The following is an 18,517-nucleotide window of genomic DNA, read 5'->3' on the forward strand; positions in this document are numbered from 1 at the left end:
AGGGGGGGGGGGAGCTTAGGGCAGTGCCCTAAGGCCATTAGAGATGCACAGCTATTTCATTGGCACACGGGCGGGAGAGGCTGGAGCTCCCTAATTCCGGCTGAGGCTTTTCTGGCTACAGTGTCGGGTCTGGGTCGACAAGCCTTTCAAGAGTCAGTGCCATCTCTATAAACTTAAAGGTTTCCAGGTTCTATTCAGTTAAATACTTAAGGTTTTTAAGAATGAGCAAAAAGTAACAAAGTGACACTAAATCAGGTTTCCTGTGGAAAGGTCGCTGAAAACAAAACAGACATAAAATATTTTGTTATGGAAGACCTCAAACATTCACAAAATTTACGTGACAGTGGAAAACTCGACTGCCCATAGCTCAATAACATCAGCCTACCATCAGCTGCATTTCTGTTCCCCTAACATTTTAACGCAAACCACAGACCTCATTTTACCTCTAAATACCTATGCACGCATCACAAAGAGAGAAAGACTTTTAAATAACACGAGTACAATGACAGAGAGGAATTTTTCTTTCGTTTTTTTGGAACAGTGTCTCGACCTGAGTGCCCCAGGTTGGCCTTAACTAATAAACGCTCTCCAACACTTCTGTCAAATTTTGTTCTTCGCTCTTCGGAGACAAAAAATAAACCACACACTCCAGTTCACACGAAAGTAATTGTGAGTGGGCGCCCCCCAGATACTCGTCGATGACGTTTAATCAAACTCTCTGGCGACACCGCGGCGAGCGAACGCACTGCCTTCCCCATCGCGGCCCGGAGGACGCGAGGCCACGCGCCTAACGGGGATCTGCGGACGGCGGCGGGAGGCCGGGCCTGGACGGCAGCCACCTCCGCGCCGGGGGCCTACAGACTGCGCCACGCCCGGGCGTGCCTGAGGCCTAGGCGGGCCTCACACGCCAGGCCTCACGACCGGAAGCAGCCCCGAGGCCCCGGGAGCCGGCCCTGGAGTGTTACGTAAGTGCGTGAGTGGGGTGGAGGCGTGTCCTGGGGCCCTGCGCCCTCGTGATTGGCTGGCAGAAGGCCAAGGCCTTTTCCTCTACGGGGCGGCCTTGGAAGCGCGCGTCAGCGGTGGCTCGCGGGGAGGGGCAGGGGCGTATCCGGTCCCTCGGGGGCCACCGATTGGCTGCGAGGCACCGGCGCCCAGCCTGAGGGCGGGGCCGCGAGGCCGCTCTGGTGTGAGTTGGCGACCGGCTTTTGATAAACGACTATGGCAGCTCGGGCGGGTCAGAGGGTCTTTATGAAGGCAGCCTCGGGATGCTGCGCGAGGCCGCCCACGCGCAACGTCAGGTGAGGAACCCTGAGGGCGCGGGGACGCGTTTCCGCCCGGTCCGGAGGACCCGAGGCTCCGGCGTCGGGACGGTCTGCCGAGTTGGCGCTCCGTTTGGGGACCTCGGGGGCGGCTGGGGTCGCACTCGGCCGCCGGGCCGCCTTCCGGTTCCTGCCTGCCCTAGAGTCGGGGTGCGCGGAGGTGGAGGGAGGCCCATCGCGTACGACCAACGACGGACTGCTCTTATCACTAAGCTGTGACTCGAGTTCCTGTAACCTTGAGCCAGGGCTGCCCTCGGTTTTCCGGGTTGGTTCTGTGGGGAGGCGGGTGGAGAAGGGGGGAAGCGGGAGGGATACGATGCTTTCCTACCTGCCGACCTTCAGAGCGGCACTGTAGGAAGTGACTCCGGAAAGTTCTGACCCAAAGCGTTTAATGGTTCGTTCGTCTGTGCGTATGCCGGACTGGGTGGAGGGAAAAAAAAAACAAGATTGGCAGAGTCCTGGGCATTAGTTTCGGCGGAGAGTTTTTTAAAAAGCACCAGCAACCTTCGACCTCCAAATTCTTTCCTACAAATACTGGATAAAACTGAGATACAATCAGATATCGATTCCTGCTTTAGAAAATAACTTCAAAAAGTATGTCCTAGCAGAGCAACACCCCTCCTCCCGTCTTTTGCGTCATCTTGTGTTGTTGTGATAAGCATTCAAGTTCAAGTAAGTTGTCACGTTAACTTAGATTCTGTCCTTTAGTATAATAGAGTTTTGGAGAATAGTATTGGCATATTACTTTATATAAAGAAAAACTTCGCTCAGTGTGGTTCAGTATTCGTTTCACAGTTTGAATATGACTTACAGCATTTCATATTATAGTTGAAAACTATTTTTTTTTTCTCTTGGTCCTGGTGGCAGTGGAGCCCAGGCTATAGCTCACGCATAAGCATGGCACTATACCACTGCTATACACGCTTAGCCTGGATTATTCTTGATAGTATGTAAAAAGCAGGTGTGTTATCCATAGGTGGTCAGGAAATACGTTGGTTTGCTTTAGGCACCGATGATTCTTTTTTTTTTTTTTTTTTTTTTTTTTTAGCTTTTTCGTTTTTTACCGGTACCAGGGATCGAACTCACGACTGCCTGCTTTCGAGGCAGGCGCTTATGCCGCTGAGCTAAATCCCCAGTCCCTACACCGATGATTCTTTTAGGATCATAAGCAGGTTGTGTAAGGGGATCTTTGAAGGAGCCTGGGAGAGCAATGCATGAGTCTAGTACAAGACCCTGTACAGTGAAAAAGTAAGCTTATTGGCTAATGAGGCACCAAATTCACCTCTTCAGGAGTCTATGCATGTACACATCCACACTACATAGTGTGTGTATGATACGTGCCGTGTTGCTGTGCTCTACCCGAGCTAACCCCAGCTCCCATTCAACTTTTATAAACAACTTGATTTGTTCTGGTCTCTCTTTCTTTCCTCCTTTGAGTTTTTTTATATTTTGAAGCTGTATTCTTAAGTATTATCCTTTATCCTATGCTTCTGGCTACATATTACCAATTTGTCACCTCTCTTTAATTTTCTCTTCCTCTCCAACTAAATGGTAGGGTATCAGTTTCTTTCAAGAAATTTCATTTATTTTAAAAAAAGAAATTTTGTTTTACATACAAATCATTTTATGTAAATATTAGGTGTGACAACATGAGATTTCATAAGGCCACTCGTTTCCCCTTTTAAAAAACAGTTTGGGGCAGGTAGGATGGCACACACCTGTAATCCTAGTTCCTGAGGGCACTGAGGCAGGAGGATCACAAGTTGGAGCCTAGGAAACTTAGGTAGAACTGTCTCCAAAATATAAAAGAGGCTGGGGCCAGTGGCACACACTTGTAATCCCAGCATGCTAGGAGACTGAGGCAGGAATGTTATGAGTTTGAGCCCAACATGGGCAAGTTAGACTCTGTCTCAAAATTAAAAAAAAAAATTTAAAGGCAGGAAATGTAGTGAAGCTCTGGGTTTAGGCCCTAGTACTGACCGAATTACTATGACAAACAAAAAAATTGAGAATTTGGATTTGATTTAATCAGCTGTCAGACTCTTACTTGGAACTCTTCAACGGATTCTTTTTGAGAATAAATTTCAAGTTACTTTATCCTGGTTAATAATACTCAGTGTGATTCAGCTCCTTTTTCCAGCATTACTTCTTTGTATTCGCTTGGCCTGCTACAGTGCCGATACTCTGTTAGTTGTCTTGGTCTCTGAGTACTGTGAAGTTTCCCTTATGTTTGGAATAATCAATAGCCCCCTCCCCCTATTTATATGTGAATAATATATCTGTATATGCATATGTGTACACACATGTTTGCTGTATGTATGCATACCTGTTTTTTTTCTCTTTGTTCAGCTAACTCATTATATTTCTGCTGAAATACAGCTTCTGAGAGTTTTAGGATATCCTAAAGGAGGTTCTAATTACATGTCACCATACCTGTTTGTTTTGTGGGACTTTTTTTGAATCCTCATTTAGGAAAGGTTAAACATATTTAGGTAAACAGGAGGACAGCAGGTATCTGTATATGGAAATGCCCTGAACAGTTTTTTTAAAAACAATTTTAATACTCTAACTAGACCTATTTTTTACATGTGTTGTTGAAAGAAAGATTAGAAAGTAAAGGAGAACAGAACAGCAGTGCTATGAATTGAGCCAGGAGATTGTTAATCTGAGAAGGAGAACTAATTTCAAGACTCATTGAAGTTGGTGAGGAATTAAGGAAATAAATACGCAGGCTCCAGCTGGCAGAGTATGTGGGAATGTTTAGATGAGCTGCAGCAGAGATCGTGAGTATGTGATGTGCACGTGGTAGAGAAGGTGTGTGCACCGTCACTGACGGGAAAAGGCACCTGTAGCAACAGTCACTCCAAACCTCATTGTAACCTATTATTTTTAGTTTTCTTTGTGGTTCTGATGAAGCTGTATTTTTCTATACCTGTGCTTGCAAAAGAGAAAAAGACGTGTATTTTTAGGAGTATTTTAAAGTAAAAAGCTTTCTAAAGTATATTTTTAAAAAATCTCTATAATTTGTGCATTCTTTTATTTTCATTTCATCCTAAATCAGGTAAATTTTGTCTTTTTTAGACATTTAGCTTCCTGTGGTATACTGATGAGCAGAACTCTTCCATCCCATACCTCAGTTTTGCCTAAGGAGACGCATGCAAGAACTTTTTTCAAAATCACTGCGCCATTAATAAACAAAAGAAAAGAATATTCAGAGAGAAGAATTATTGGGTTTGTATATAATAGTAATTCCACTTAAAGAGTACATTCACAGTATTTTGTAGGGAATTACACATTTTCTGGTCTTCTTGTTCTTGTTTTTTTTTTTTTTTGTGATGCTGATGATTGAATCTAGGACCTTGCACATTCTAGACAAATGCTCTACTATTAAGCTGTACCCTAGCCCTCTGGTTTATCTTATACACTGAACTCTGCTTTTTGTTGGTTGGTCTTTGTATATCCCTTGATTTTTTTTTTTTTTTTTTTTTTTATCTTTTTATCGGTACCAGGGATAGAACTCACGACCGCCTGCTTGCAAGGCAGGTGCTTATGCTGCTGAGCTAAATCCCCAGCCCCTATCCCTTGATATTTTATGAGTATAGTCCTTTATGGTTAGATTTAAACCTTCACACATAAAGGAAATAATTTTATGACCTGCATTTTAGTAGGCTGTTCTTTTCATAATTAAAAAGATTAGTTCAAACATACAGAAAGAGCCGGGCATGGTAGTGTAACCTGTAATCCCAGCACTCAGGAAGTTGAGGCAGGAGGATCATCACAAGTTTGAGGCCAGCCTGATGCATAGTGAGCAAAAAGACAAAAAAATCCAAAAGAAAAAACCTCCAAACAGGGCTGGGAATTTAGCTCAGCGGCATAAATGCCTGCCTGGTGAGCGTAAGGTCATGAGTTTGATCCCCAGTACCAAAAAAAAAAAAAACTCCAAACATACAGAAAGGTCCAAATTCTGTCATATTCCATATCATTCTCCCCCTTTTTTCCCTAGTAACCCAGGGCTTTCACATTAAGCTACATCTATCCCTAGCTATTGTTCAGGGTTTTTTTTCTTTTTTTCTTTGTTTTTTGACACAGGGTCTTGCTGTGCAGTGCAGGCTGGCCTTGAACTCACTGTGTAGCCCAGGCTGGCCTACAATTTATGACAGTCCTTTTGCCTCAGTCTCTGGAGTGCTGATTTTTGTTTTGTTTTGTTTTTAAACTTATGCCGCTGAGCTAAATCCCCAGCCCTGGAGTGCTGATGTTAAACTCCTAGCCTTTATTTATTTATTCAGACAGGATCTCACAAAATTGTTTACTAGATCACTTTGGGGTGAATTGTGTTTAATATATATCTACAACTCCAGCCTGGCATTTTGCATTTCTATGCTATTGTTTTCCTTCTGGTTCTGTTTAGTTTAGGAAAGAGGTTGATTTCTGTGTAATTGGCCACCTTACTGAATTCTAAATTGATTGTTGAGTTGACACTCATATCACCTGCCAGTTGGTAAATGTACCTAATATTTTTAGCACATACTCTTTGTATTTCATGCTTTGATTTAACACTTTGCCTTCAGAATTTTTGTGTTCTTTAATGGTAATGCTTCTGATATTTCATCATTTGTGGAAGGCATCATAGTTGGGGTTTTTTTGCCAATTAATATCGTTAAAATAATAATAGTGGTGTTTTTTTTTTTTTAAGATTCTTAGTGTTAAATCATCCATATATTTCCTTTTTTGTTTTTTGTGAGAGCAGCAGGGGGCCAAGAGGTGATATGTGTTAGAGATGTAGGGGACAATGGAGATGTCGCTTTGGTCCATCAAAATCAGAAAGTCCTTCTCAAGCAGGGTGGCACTGTCAGGACATCATATATTCCTAAGTGGTTGCTTTTGATTGTTATTTTTTAAGAAAATGTATTGCTTGATTCTGTTTGCTGCTATTTTTCTTACAGTTTGTGTGTCAGTACTAACTAGGTGATATTGATGTGTAAGTTTTTTGTTGTTGTTTCATTAGGATGTAGTTATCAGGTCATTATGCTAAATCATAAAAGGAATAGAAGCTGGGTGTGGTGGCACATGCCTGTAATTCCAGCACGCAGGTGTCTGAGGCAGGAGAATCTTCATGAGTTCAAGGCCACCCTGAACTATACAGTGAGATCCTGTCACAAAAAGAAAAACCCAAAAAACAAACAGAAGGAATAGATTTTCTTTCATTGTGTTCTAGAATAGTTTATTTTCCTTTTTAAAATTAAAGTGGTAATCGCTTCTCTGTCTTTTGGCTGAGATCAAGTGTAAAATTAAAGTAGTATTTATACCTTATCAGGTCCTAATAATGAAACTGGAAATCAAAAGCAAGAGAAACCACAGAAACTATATAATCTTTTTTGGGGGGTGGGGTACTGGGGATCAAACTAATGACCATGCGCTTGCAAGGCAGGCGCTTATGTCGCTGAGCTAAATCCCCCACCACAGAAATTATATAAATGCATGAAGACTGAAAGCACTTTAGACATTCAGTATTTCATTGAAATCCAAGGAGGCAATTTAAGAATTTCTAAATTCTGCAGAGCAGAGCATGGTGGCGTATGCCTCCCAGCACCTGGGAGGCTAAGGCAGGAGGATCACCATGAGTTCAAGGCCAGCCTGGGCTACATAAGGGAGTTTAAGGCTCACTGAACTACACAGTGAGATCTTGTCATCAAAAAAAGTGGGGGGAGATAATAGTAATTCCTAGAATCAAATAAAAATAGGAATCAGAATCTCTAGGATATAGCAAAGGCATTTCAGAGGGAAGTCAGAAATATAAAATCTCAACCTCATGATGAATTTCAAGGTTCTGGAAAAACAAGAACAAACTGGAAATCAGACCAACAGAAAGAAAGAAAGAATTAAGATCAGAATTGAAGTTAATGAGAGAGAGACTAAAAGAACAATACATAGGATCAGTCAAACAAGATTGATATCAAAAAAATAAATAGGATTGATAATCCTTAGCCAAACTAACCAAGAAAGAAAGACCCAGTCAGTACAACCTGGGGTGGAAAGGCAGACAACAGTAAAATCCAGACGCTTATTAGGAACTACTTTGAAACATGTATTCTAATTAATTTGGGGATCTGAAAGAAACAGATCAATTTCCAGATACTTAAAACCTGCCAAAACTGAAGCAAGAGGATGTAAACAGCCTAAACTGCTTAGAATCAAGGACTAAAATGAGTTCAGAAATAATAAGTCTCTCAAAAAGTAAAAGCTCAGAACCAGATGGGTTCACTGTGAATTTTACTAGATCTTTGAAGAACTAACAGCAGTGCTTTTCATACTATGCCATAAAATAGAAGGGAAAGAAAGCCTCCAGACTCACTCTCCTAGACCAGCCTCACCCTGATGCCAAAACTGGACAGGGACACAACAGAAAAGACCACTGCAGACCCACACCCCTGAAGAGCACAGCTGCAGAAAGCTTTAATAAAGTACTGACAAGCCAAATCCAACGACACGTTAAAAAGATCACACACCTCGACCAAGCTGCTTTCATTCCTGAGATGCAAGGATGGTTCGGTGTATGTAAATCAGTAAATGTGCTACACTGCATGAACAGAAGGATAAAACCACATGGTCATCTCACTTGACCCAGGAAAGAGCTTTGACAGCATGCAGCATCCCTGCGTGATAGGAGCCCTGAAGAAATGAGGTATGAGAGGCCTTTACGACAGGCACACAACCAGCTTGGTCTGAGGCGGGAAGATCTGAAAATCAAGTAGGGGTGAGGCAAGGGTGTCTGCTCACAGTTCCGAGTCCACACACTGCTTAAAATTTTAGCCAGGTGAGAGGGCGAGAGGAAAAAAGGGAAGCCAGGCATGGTGGTACATACCTGTCACCCCAGCCTTCCAAAGGCTGACACAGGAGGACTGCTGTGAGTGCAGGACCAGCCTGGACTACACAGCGAGAGCCTCTCAAAAACCACGGAAAACAAGGGCTATGCATAGGAAGGGAAGAAATGGGATTATCCTTGTTTATAGACTGATCCCGTGCCTAGGAGACCCTGAAGACACCACCCAAAGACTTAGAGTGGTAAATTTAACAAAGCAGCAGAATATAAAGCCAGCATTAGGAAAGTGAATAGCTTTTCTGGACACCAGCAGTGGACTAGTTGAGAAAGAAACTGTTAGGTCCGCCCACCTGAGAGACCGCACAATCTTCATGGCAGCGGTCCAAGCTGTGCCGTGATAATGCACACCTCCTTCTTCCCAGAAGCCCCTGTGGCTTATCCCTCCCGAAAGTCTGCCAGAGCTCAGGTGTGTAAAGGTTTACCCAGTCCCCTGCACTCCCACAAAATAAACCAGCTCACACCGGCCCCCAGAGCCCTGCCCCATCAGAGCCTGCATCAGGCAGAACCTGCCCTTCGTCTGCGGAGCCCCACCGCCGTCTCTGAGATGGCTCCCTCCCGGCCCTCCCCGCTTATTAAACTCTTCTTATCTGCTTGCCTTCTCTCTTTAATGATTATTCTGTGCTGCTCTGGATTGAGTACAAATCACCCAATCAGAAGCCAGTATACTGATTCCAGTCATATAGCTTTAAAAAACCCCAAAAGCTTAGGGGTCGATCTAAGCATGAAGGTGAAAGAGCTCTGTGCCCTTATTGCCAGAAACAATCTGCATGTTTAATGTAGTCCCTATCACAATACCAATGGCATTCTTCACAGAACTAGAAAAAACAATCCTGAACCTCATACAGAAACATGGCCTGTCCAGAGTACACTGAAGTGAATTTAAGCCAAAGAACAATTCTGGAGGCATCACAAGTTCCTGTTTCAAACTGCAAAGCTGTGGTAACAGCGTGGTGCTGGTACACAGATAGACACACCGGGTGGTGGGATACAGGGCAGATTCACCTCTGCAACAGCAGCCCTCTGATTCCCGCCGCAGGAGCCAGAAACACGTGTGGGAGATCAGTTCCTTTAATAGATGCCACTGGGAAAACTGAAGAAAACTAGATCCCTGTCTCACCCTGAACAGAAACCACTTCAGAATGGATTGAGACCTGAAACTTTGCACCAAACACTTCAAGCCATGGGTACAGGCAGAGACTTCCACAGTCAGACTCTGATAGCACAGGAATCAGCATAATGGGACCACATCAGATTAAAGTGTGCATCAAGGTGTCAGCAGTGAAGACTGCTAACAGGACGAGGGAAAATCTCTGCCATGAATGCTTCTAACGGAAGTTTACCGTCTAGCATATGTCAAACTCAAAAGTGTTCACATCCAAATATCACATAGCCCACTAAGTAAATGGAGAAATGGACTAAACAGACACACTGAGCAAAATAAGCTAAGCTTGAAGGCAAATGTCATAATCTCCCTAACACGTAGGATCTAAAAATGGTGAGACAAAGGTGGACGGGAGAACTGGGCATGATGGTGCATGCCTGTAGTCTCTGCACTCGGGAGGCTGAGGCAGGCAGATCCTTGCAAGTTCAAGACCAGCCTAGGCTACAAAGTAAGCCCAAAGGCCAGCCTGAACTGCGTAGTGAGACCCTGTCTCAAAAAGACAGAAAAAAAAGTGGAAGGGAGACTATTAAATAGACAGATGAGACCTGGAATGGAAGGGACAGGAAGGAAGGGTTGGGAGGGATGGACAGCATCAAAATACATGCAGTGAAGCCTGATTTTTATGAGATTAAAACGCTAATAGAAGGAAAAAAGAGCTGGGGATGTAGCTCAGTGGCACAGCACTTGCCCAGCAGGCGTGAGGTCCTGAGTTCAATTTCTGGTACACAAAAAAAACAAAGGCAAAGTAGGTGCTTGCTTAGTATATGGAAGACCTTGGGTTTCATCCTAGTACCAGAAAAAAAGAAATTTCAGTGTTGAGGAATTTAACACACACACAAAATACGCAAATTAGAATAGCAGTGCATACCTATTGAAGATAACAACATGGAAGCCCGTAGACTAAGCAGTTAGTCTGCCGTTACCCCTCTTTGTTTTCTGAGTTAACTGATTATTGTTTAGTATGTGTCCTTTTGGATATTTTAAAAAGTTACAGATGAGGGGCCGGAGATTTAGCTCAGCGGCATAAGCGCCTGCTTTGCAAGCAGGCAGTCGTGAGTTCAATCCCTGGTACCGATAAAAAGGAAAAAGACAAAAAAAAAAAAAAAAGTTACAGATGGGGCTGGGGATTTAGCTCAGTGGCATAAGCACGTGCCATACAAGCTGGTGGTCCTGAGTTTGATCCAAAAGTTACAGATGTTCTTTTGTCAGTATTACTTTGAGGAAGAAACAAATGTCAAACAAGTTGAGTAAATGCAAAGTATGCCTAACACTTTCTTAAAAGTCATGTATATTTTGCTTTATATTCTGCCTTTTTCATTAACAATGTTATAAATGTCTTGGCCTTAAAATATATATTTGACCTAATTTTTTTTGAGTGGTCAATACAGAGTTCCACAGAAATCCTGCACTATGATTTGTTAAACTTTTATTAATGTCTGTTTACTAACAGACATGTAGGTTGCTTTCATTATTTTCTCTCGCAATTGTGAGTGAATTATTTTTATAATAAGGTAGTATTTTTAAATAGTAAATTACTAAAGGTTAAATTGCTGGCTGATTCGATCCCTGGTACTGATAAAAACAAAAAAGAAAAATAATTGTTAGTCAACTCACCTAATTTTCTTTGTTTTTTGCAGTACTAGGCGGTCAAATCCAGGGCCTTCGCACTGAGCTAAATTCCTAACTCTTTTATTTCTTTCTTTCTTTCTTTTTTTTTTTTTTTTTGAGACATGGTCTTGGTAAGTCACTCTGACTGGAGTGGAATTTGTGAACCTCCAGCCTCATCCTCCAGAGTGCTGGAATTACAGGCATGCACCGCCCCACCCAGCTTCACCTGATTGTTATATGGAGGTGTGGATCTATGCCTGCAAGACTTTTTGGTTTTTAAAGTTTTTAAATATAAATTCTCCATTTTCAAGTGCATGAGTGAAAATGTAAAAACCATATCTGCAGGATAAATTAACCTGTGAACTGCCAAATTGTGACTTGTGCAGTGTGTCTGTCTGGTTCCTTTCACTCTCTGTTTGCTTTGTATGTACATGTCTTACATAACTAGCTGATAATGCCCTTGGTCTCTTTTTAAAAGATATTCAATGCAGGAAATGTATGATGTGGTATCGGAAATGGAAGATTACAAGCATTTCGTTCCTTGGTGCAAAAAGTCAGACATAATATCAAGGAGACCTGGGTATTGTAAAACCCGGTTAGAAATCGGCTTTCCACCTGTGCTGGAGCGATACACATCAGTAGTGACCTTGGTGAAACCGCATTTGGTAAAGGTAATGGTTTGGGCTTTTGTTTTTAAATATTCCTCAGATACTAGTTATATCAAACGAGTTGTATACTGTAATATGTAAAAAGCTTATAAAGATAGCTTTTCAGAAGTAGAAGGGGAAAAAAAACTATTTATTGTACTTTTTGTGTTATTAGACAATATTAGCATTCTTTTTTTCCTTTCGTTGAGGACTGCTGGATAATAGGAAAGATCATTTGGACCACAGGTGAGAATGGTTTTAATACCTGCAGGGTTTTAAGAAAATACATTGAATGTTTTATCACTGATAAAAATGAATTTGTTTAATAAACGTGTTTTCTGAAAAGTTAGAGAAGGGTTGGCGTGGTGTCCGCCTGGAGTCCCAGCTGCTTGACAGGCTGAGGCAGGATGATTGCAAGTTCAGCGTTGCCAGATGGAAAGTAGGCCAGCCTGGGCAGTTTGGTGAGACTGTCTCAGCACAAAAAGACCCGCAGGCTGAGCACGTAGGCTAGTGGTAGTACGTGCTTAGCATGTGTGCGGCTCGGAGTTCAGTCCTCAGAACCGCAAAAAACGAAGGAAAGGTCATAGCCCCATGTGGATTGCTGACTGTGGCCTGGCTGCCATTTGTCACGTCGCGTGCTGCAGGCTGCAGCTCTCGTGGGTCTCAGGCAGTACTGCGGAATGGCGTAGAATGGGAGCTCCGGAACAGGTGCTGTGTACAGACCACCCATGTGTGCTGGAGAGGTCAGGGAGAAGTCCAGGCCGAGGCTCGGTGGACAGTGGGGGTGGGGTCTCTAGGAGAGTCATGAAGCACGTGAGAAAGGCTGCAAGCAGGCCGAGAGGTGTGGCAGGCGGGAGTTGGAGGTGCCACAGGGACTGTGCAGGTACCGCCGAGCATGCCAGCCTTTGCGGTGGCACGCGGTCAGTGTGGTCTACAGCTGGGGAGTCTGGTTCGGAGGGGACTGGTTCAGGACCACTCAGACATGCTGCGCTGGAAATCGCTGCCAAAGTCTGAGTGCTGTGTGTTGGAGGACAGCGCCTGCGGGCGGGAACATGGGGGCTCCCGGTGGGGTCTTGGTGATGGGCTCTTCGATCCAGGCGGTCAGGTGTCCGCGCTGGTTCTCCTGGGTTTCGGGGAGGCAGCCTCAGTCATGACAGATTCCCGCCAGGACCGAGGGTGTTACCAAAGCCTTTTCACCCTCTCCAGGCGTCCTGCACGGACGGGAGGCTTTTCAAACATCTGGAGACAGTTTGGCGTTTCAGCCCAGGCCTTCCCGGCTACCCGAGAACTTGCACCTTGGATTTTTCGGTAAGTCCTTCATTGGTTTCACATAGAAAGTGAAGCTGCTAAAGTAGTGGTGACCCACTTTTAAAAGCCCAGGTGCTTTGATGATCTGATGTGCCTAGAGATTACTGAAAGACACCCTTTAAAAAAGTAGTTACTTTGTGCCTGCAACTCAGGCGTTGAGCCCTAAGAAATTGTGCTAATGTTTTGTTTGGTATTCTGAGAGGAGCTCACTGTAGTCTGGAGTAGCCTCTAGCTGCCAATCAGTAAAAATTAGTGGGCACTAGTAGAAGACTTGGAAGTCTGAAGAAAGTCTGAAAAACTGGATACTAGCATTTTAATCTAATCGTAATTCCCTCGGTGGATTCTTTGACAGTTGTACTGTGGTTATATAAAAGATTAAAATAGGGAAATCTAGGTGATGAGTACATGGAAATTCTATGCAGTTTCTGCAACATTGTTACAAAAAGGACATTTCAGAATGAAAAGCCAGGGCTTGTGGTATAGCTCAGTAGAGGCCCTTGGTTTGGTCCCCAGATTCCCCCATACACGAAGGATAACAATTAAAACATTTTAAAATTTAGATGCTATTTGGTTCTTAAAATACTTTCTTGAGTCAGGCCTGGTGATCTACATCTTTAATCCCAGGATTTTAGGAGGCTGAAGCAAGAGGATCTCAAATGGCCTGGCCTGAGCAACTTGTCTAGACCATGTCTCAACCAACGGTAGAAAATTTCAAAAGGGCTATGGATGTAGCTCAGTGTGAAGGCTCTAGGTCCAATCCTCAGAACCACAGGAAAGAAAAATCAGCTCTCTCTTTTGTTGCTGTTTTGGTTTTGGTTTTTTGAGACAGCGTCTCGCTTTGTGTATAGTTTAGGCTGTCCTTGTATGTAGTTCAGGCTAAACTCGAAGTGATCCTCTTGCCTCAGCCCCCCAAGTGTTTAGATTACAGATGTGCACCATCACACTTAGCCAAAAATCAGCATTCTTTTTTATATATTTATTTTTACTTTTGTTGAGACAGGGTCTCGCTGTACAGTTCAGACTGGTCCCGTACTCTCGTAGCCCAGGTTGGCCTTGAACTGGAAGCAGCTCTCTGGCTGCAGCCTCCTGGGAGCTGGGATTACAGGTGTGTGTCAGCATGCCTGGAATTCAGCATGTCTGAAGCAGCTGCCTTGAATTCTGTGGAGAAGGGTGGCTGCACATGCAGTTGTGCATCACTGTAGCAGGCCCACATGAGGCGGCGCGTGTGCGCAGGGGCACAGGCCTCCTCCCTGCTGTGACAGATGTCTCTGCCGCCTGCTTCCTCTTCCCCCCAGCCCTCCACACCCAGAGGTTCCGTGGCCTGGTACTGCCCTCCTCACGCAGGGCAGGCGCTGTGGCGCACCCCTGTGAGTGCAGGCTGAGGCAAGAGAAAGGTGCGTGGCCTGGACAGCGTAATGAGTTCGAGGCCAGCCCGGGATACATAGCGGGACCCCGGCCCAGAAGTAGGAAACAAACCGCAGATGTGCGCGAGCCCCGAGGCTGAGCTCCCCACTAGCCGAGCTGGCCCGCTGCCCTGCCCTGCTGAGCCTCTGGGAGTCCAGCGAGAGCGCGCCCTCTAAAGCCGTGACGTGACCGTTTCCCCACAGATCTCCTTCGAGTTCCGCTCGCTGCTGCACTCGCAGCTCGCAGCCTTGTTTTTTGACGAGGTGGTGAAGCAGATGGTGGCCGCCTTTGAAAGGAGAGCGTGCAAGCTATACGGCCCGGAGACCAGCATCCCGCGGGAGCTGATGCTGCACCAGGTGCACCACACATAGGGCGCGGGCCGGAAGCCATGCCTCGGGACCCTGCCTGGGAGCCAGGGAGCCGCGGCAAGCCCGCCTCGGTGGCACGCCTGGCCTGCTCCGCCCAGAACTTGGGCGTAGAGCACGGACCCACATTATTTGTTCAATCAAGGATGATTCCAAGGTTCTGCATTTGCAACAATGGGGATGCCACCACCACTGTTGAGTACTGACGTCATTCTGAGCAGGAATTAGAGCCATAATTTAAAATACCTTTCCACTGGCACCTTCCCTGCAAGAAGTTTGTTGAGCTGCATAATATATATTAACCATATCATGTTTAAGTTATTAAATCTAGAATATGTGTAATGTATTGCTATAGGGCTGCCATAGGGCCTAGGCTAGTTAGTAATCCTATTTCAAGCAAAAACTTGGATTCAGCTGGGCGTGGTAGCACACGCCTGTCATCCTAGCTACTAGGGAAGCTGAGGCAGGAGAATCACAAGTTCCAGGCCAGCATGGCCACTGCCGTGAGACCCTGCCTGAGTGCTGCAGCACCTGCCTGGCGTCTTCAGCACCCTGTGCTGCATCCCCAGTCAGGGTGGGGAGGAGAAAAGCTGGGTGAGGAAGTGCCCCGGCGCTGTCGGGCATCGAGGCTGGGGCGGCCAGAGTGTGCTTTGTCCTGTTCTGGTTTTTGAGTGGTCCAGAGTGTGGGGCTCCGTTTGGGGGATGGCAGCCTCCTCGGTGCTCTGGCTGCCTGTTGGGATGCTCATCACGCATGGTGCCTTGTTCCCCATGAGTGGTGGCATCTGGTCCCCATGAGCTGTGGCAGGAGAGAGCAGGTGCCTGACTCCTCCACTGCGCAGCCCCTCTCCTGTTTACTGTGTGTACTCACCTTCCACAATGGATTCCAGACTGGGGTTTGTAACACATCAATGTGAGGACTAAAGTGGTAACTTAATAAAGTTAATGTGTTTATTTTTGGTACAATTTCTTTGGTTATTGAAATCGTGCTGTTGTTTGAATGCGTGTCTAGACAGAAGCATTATAGCATTTCATGCTTTAAAAACCTTTCTACAGAAACTAATTTTGACAAATTGGGGCAGAATCGTCTTCCCTGGTCTGTGTTGGCCTCCTTCCCCGTACTGCATACCCCAGCCCCGGGGTTAACTGTGCTTCCTGGCTCTCGAGGGGCCTTGGTGGGGAGTTCCAAGGTACACGTAGCAAGCATTACCTGTAGCGCTGAGCTGTTTCCCCAGCGTTCTTGCATCTTGAGACAGTCCTTTAAGTTGCGTGTCCTGCCCCAGACTTTCAACCCTCCTGCTTCAGCCTCCTGAGTAGCTAGGTTTGCAGGTGTGTTCACCGTGCCTGGCATCAACTTTTTGAGAGTGGCATGTGGCTGGGGTAGTTAGCCTCCCTGAGCACGTATTCTCACTGTGGAAGGAGGTGGAAGACCTGACCTCAGTCTGTACCCGATTGCTCAGGATGGGAGTGTGGGAGGAAGAGTGAGGTGACTCCAGGACAGCTCTGTAGAGGCAGCATCATGGGGTGGGGGGTGGCGGCCAGCCCTGTGGCTTCCAGCTCTGCCTGCCTGGCTGCAGGAGCTGACACCCCAACTGTGTAGCTCAGGTGGGGCCTGGTGACCTATGACTGCTGCCCCCTGCCCCCTGCGGCACCCAAGGCCCTCCCTCTGCCTGCCTGAGTCCTGACCCTTCCTTCTTGCTTCCATTTCCTTCAAATGCTGTCTCCCGGGGCTTCCTGGGAAGGGTAAGGGTGTTTTTCAGTGCCCAAACATGTCCTCGATGGCTGGGCTGGCCAGGCGTCCTGACAGCATGGGGTTCTAGGTGGCAAGTCGGGGTGCTCAGCCTGCTTCAGCTGCCCTCCCTGCCATCACAGCCCTCTCTGCCTGTGTCCACAGAGCACTGACTTCATATATGAGGACTGACCAGAGGGCCCCGGCTCAGAGCATTGCCGTTTCTCCCAAGGTTGCGGAGTAGTCCTCACAACTTCCTGGGTGTGGGGATGAGCTGGGACTCAAGAGGACACCATCCAAGGTCAGAAATGGACAGGACCCAGTGGCTGCGAGAGGGGACGTGTAACCAGCTGTGCAGCCAGTGTGACCTCCTAGCATACTTACATCCTCTCTAGCACATTGCAGTATTCAGTGATGTCTTTCCTGTGGGTGCTTCCTAACTCCTGCATGGTCCTCATGACCTGTTCTTTGGTTTGAGACTAAGTCTCCATATGTAGTTCAGGTTGGCCTTGAACTCACAATCCCCCTGCCTCAGCCTCCTGAGAGCTGGGACTAAGGCATGTGTCACCACACCTAGCCTCGGTGCGCCTGTTCTGTGACATTGACCACATCTGTCACTGGTCTGCCTCACCATCGATTCCATCTGGCAGTTCCCTGGGAGGGTAATTGTTTCTCCTCCTGGCTCCCTGACCTAACACAACTGCACATACTGCAGCCCAGGCGTTCCTTATTCTTCACCTTCTCCAATTACCTAGTGTTGTGTCCTCTTCACAAACCACTTCCCTGGGATTTGCTCCCTTGGTTCTGCAGTTAATGTACCACTTATTTTGTTCCCTCTGATCTGCTGACTGGTGCTGCTTCAAACCTGAGCAAATCACCAGGGCAGAGGTATTGTGATGGTGGACTTGACTTACCCCTCCAACTGTGTCCGGACTGTGCTCCCAATGCCTAGCTTATGGTGGCAGTGCAGGGCCACACCAAGCAGACTGGGCTAGAGCTGGCCTTGTGCTGTGGGGAAGGTTAATCCTTCCCCAGTAAAACCCGTCTTCAATGCTTTTATAATCAAGTCAAATTAGAAAGCCACATATTACCTCTCGATGAGCAGGCACCAACACGCCCATCTCAGCACCTGTACCACATGAGTAAGGATCAAGCACATGGAGCCCGTGAGCGAGCGCACCCTTAAGCCAGGCGTCCCCAGCCTGTGGACGAGGCTTGCATTTCCTGGAACACATTTGCCAAGGGTGGGATGGGGGTGGGCTCAGACTGACGCAGGAGGCATAACCTAGATCACTGCAGGGTGGAAGCCCATCAGATGGGAGCACAGCTCAGGCCACAGTCCTGTAGGGGCAGCCGGGATGGATCCCAGCCTTGAGCTGCACATTAAGAACTGTGTGAAGTTAGAAATATTATAGGCAGACAGGGCTGGGCCCTTGAAGGAGCCAGTGCAGAAAACCAGATACCTGCAACTCGGGGAGATCTCAAGACAAAAAGATCAAACAGGTGTACCCACGTAAGGATAGACAGCAGGTGTACATCACCTGGAGGGAGCCAAGAGCCATGACCCACACCGTATGGGAAAAACCCGTCCCATTTCATGCCCACTTGCTCCAAGACCCAATTCCCATTTGATTGTGAGGTCATTGGTTTTACCTGAGCGGTTATGCACATGATCTTATCGGAGGACTACAGTTCTGTGCCCCCTCACACCCACCTTGCTATTCCCATTTCCCGGCCTTAGACCTATCTCACCTCATCATTTTGCTCTATAAAATCCCTTGCAAAGGGATTGCTTGGCAATCCTCCGACTGAAGCTTTCATCTCCTAGTAAGTATAGTGTGCTCTTAAACAAAAATACCTGTGAAGCAGCTTGGAGGCACAGCTGCTTAGCACACACAGCCTGGGCCAGGCCCGAAGATTCCCTTCCCCACGTCTTCAGATGGCACCAAGGAGAACAGGAAGCCATGGCCTGACCTCACACGGCTCACAAGAAACCACTGGCTGCTGAGCCTTTCACACCAGGCCTCCTCCATACTGCCGAGGCCATTCCTAGGGCAGTGCAGAATCCATCGGGTGTTCAGCGGCGCTCGGCACCCCT

General features: G+C 46.4%; 1 protein-coding gene across 6 annotated transcripts; it reads left to right on the forward strand.

The window, feature by feature from the left end:
* The first annotated feature begins 749 nt into the window (after positions 1-749).
* On the forward strand, positions 750-15,656 carry Coq10b (coenzyme Q10B). 6 transcript variants are annotated; one of them, XM_063259507.1, is made up of 6 exons: positions 1,094-1,298; positions 4,401-4,550; positions 11,448-11,640; positions 11,826-11,862; positions 12,823-12,924; positions 14,532-14,613. In XM_063259507.1, the coding sequence occupies exons 1-6, from the start codon at positions 1,219-1,221 to the stop codon at positions 14,585-14,587; spliced, it is 618 nt and encodes a 205-aa protein (XP_063115577.1). In that variant the 5' UTR covers positions 1,094-1,218; the 3' UTR covers positions 14,588-14,613. The 6 variants fall into 6 exon arrangements, with proteins under 6 accessions (XP_063115578.1, XP_063115577.1, XP_003463412.2 ...); XM_063259508.1 differs by lacking the exons at positions 1,094-1,298; positions 11,826-11,862 and adding an exon at positions 750-965 and having other exon boundaries at positions 14,532-15,656; XM_003463364.5 differs by lacking the exon at positions 11,826-11,862 and having other exon boundaries at positions 14,532-15,656.
* The last annotated feature ends 2,861 nt before the right edge of the window (positions 15,657-18,517 follow it).

The sequence above is a fragment of the Cavia porcellus genome, unplaced genomic scaffold (assembly GCF_034190915.1).
Source record: "Cavia porcellus strain 051 isolate PalLab524CR breed Dunkin Hartley unplaced genomic scaffold, mCavPor4.1 scaffold_12, whole genome shotgun sequence".
NCBI lineage: Eukaryota > Metazoa > Chordata > Mammalia > Rodentia > Caviidae > Cavia > Cavia porcellus.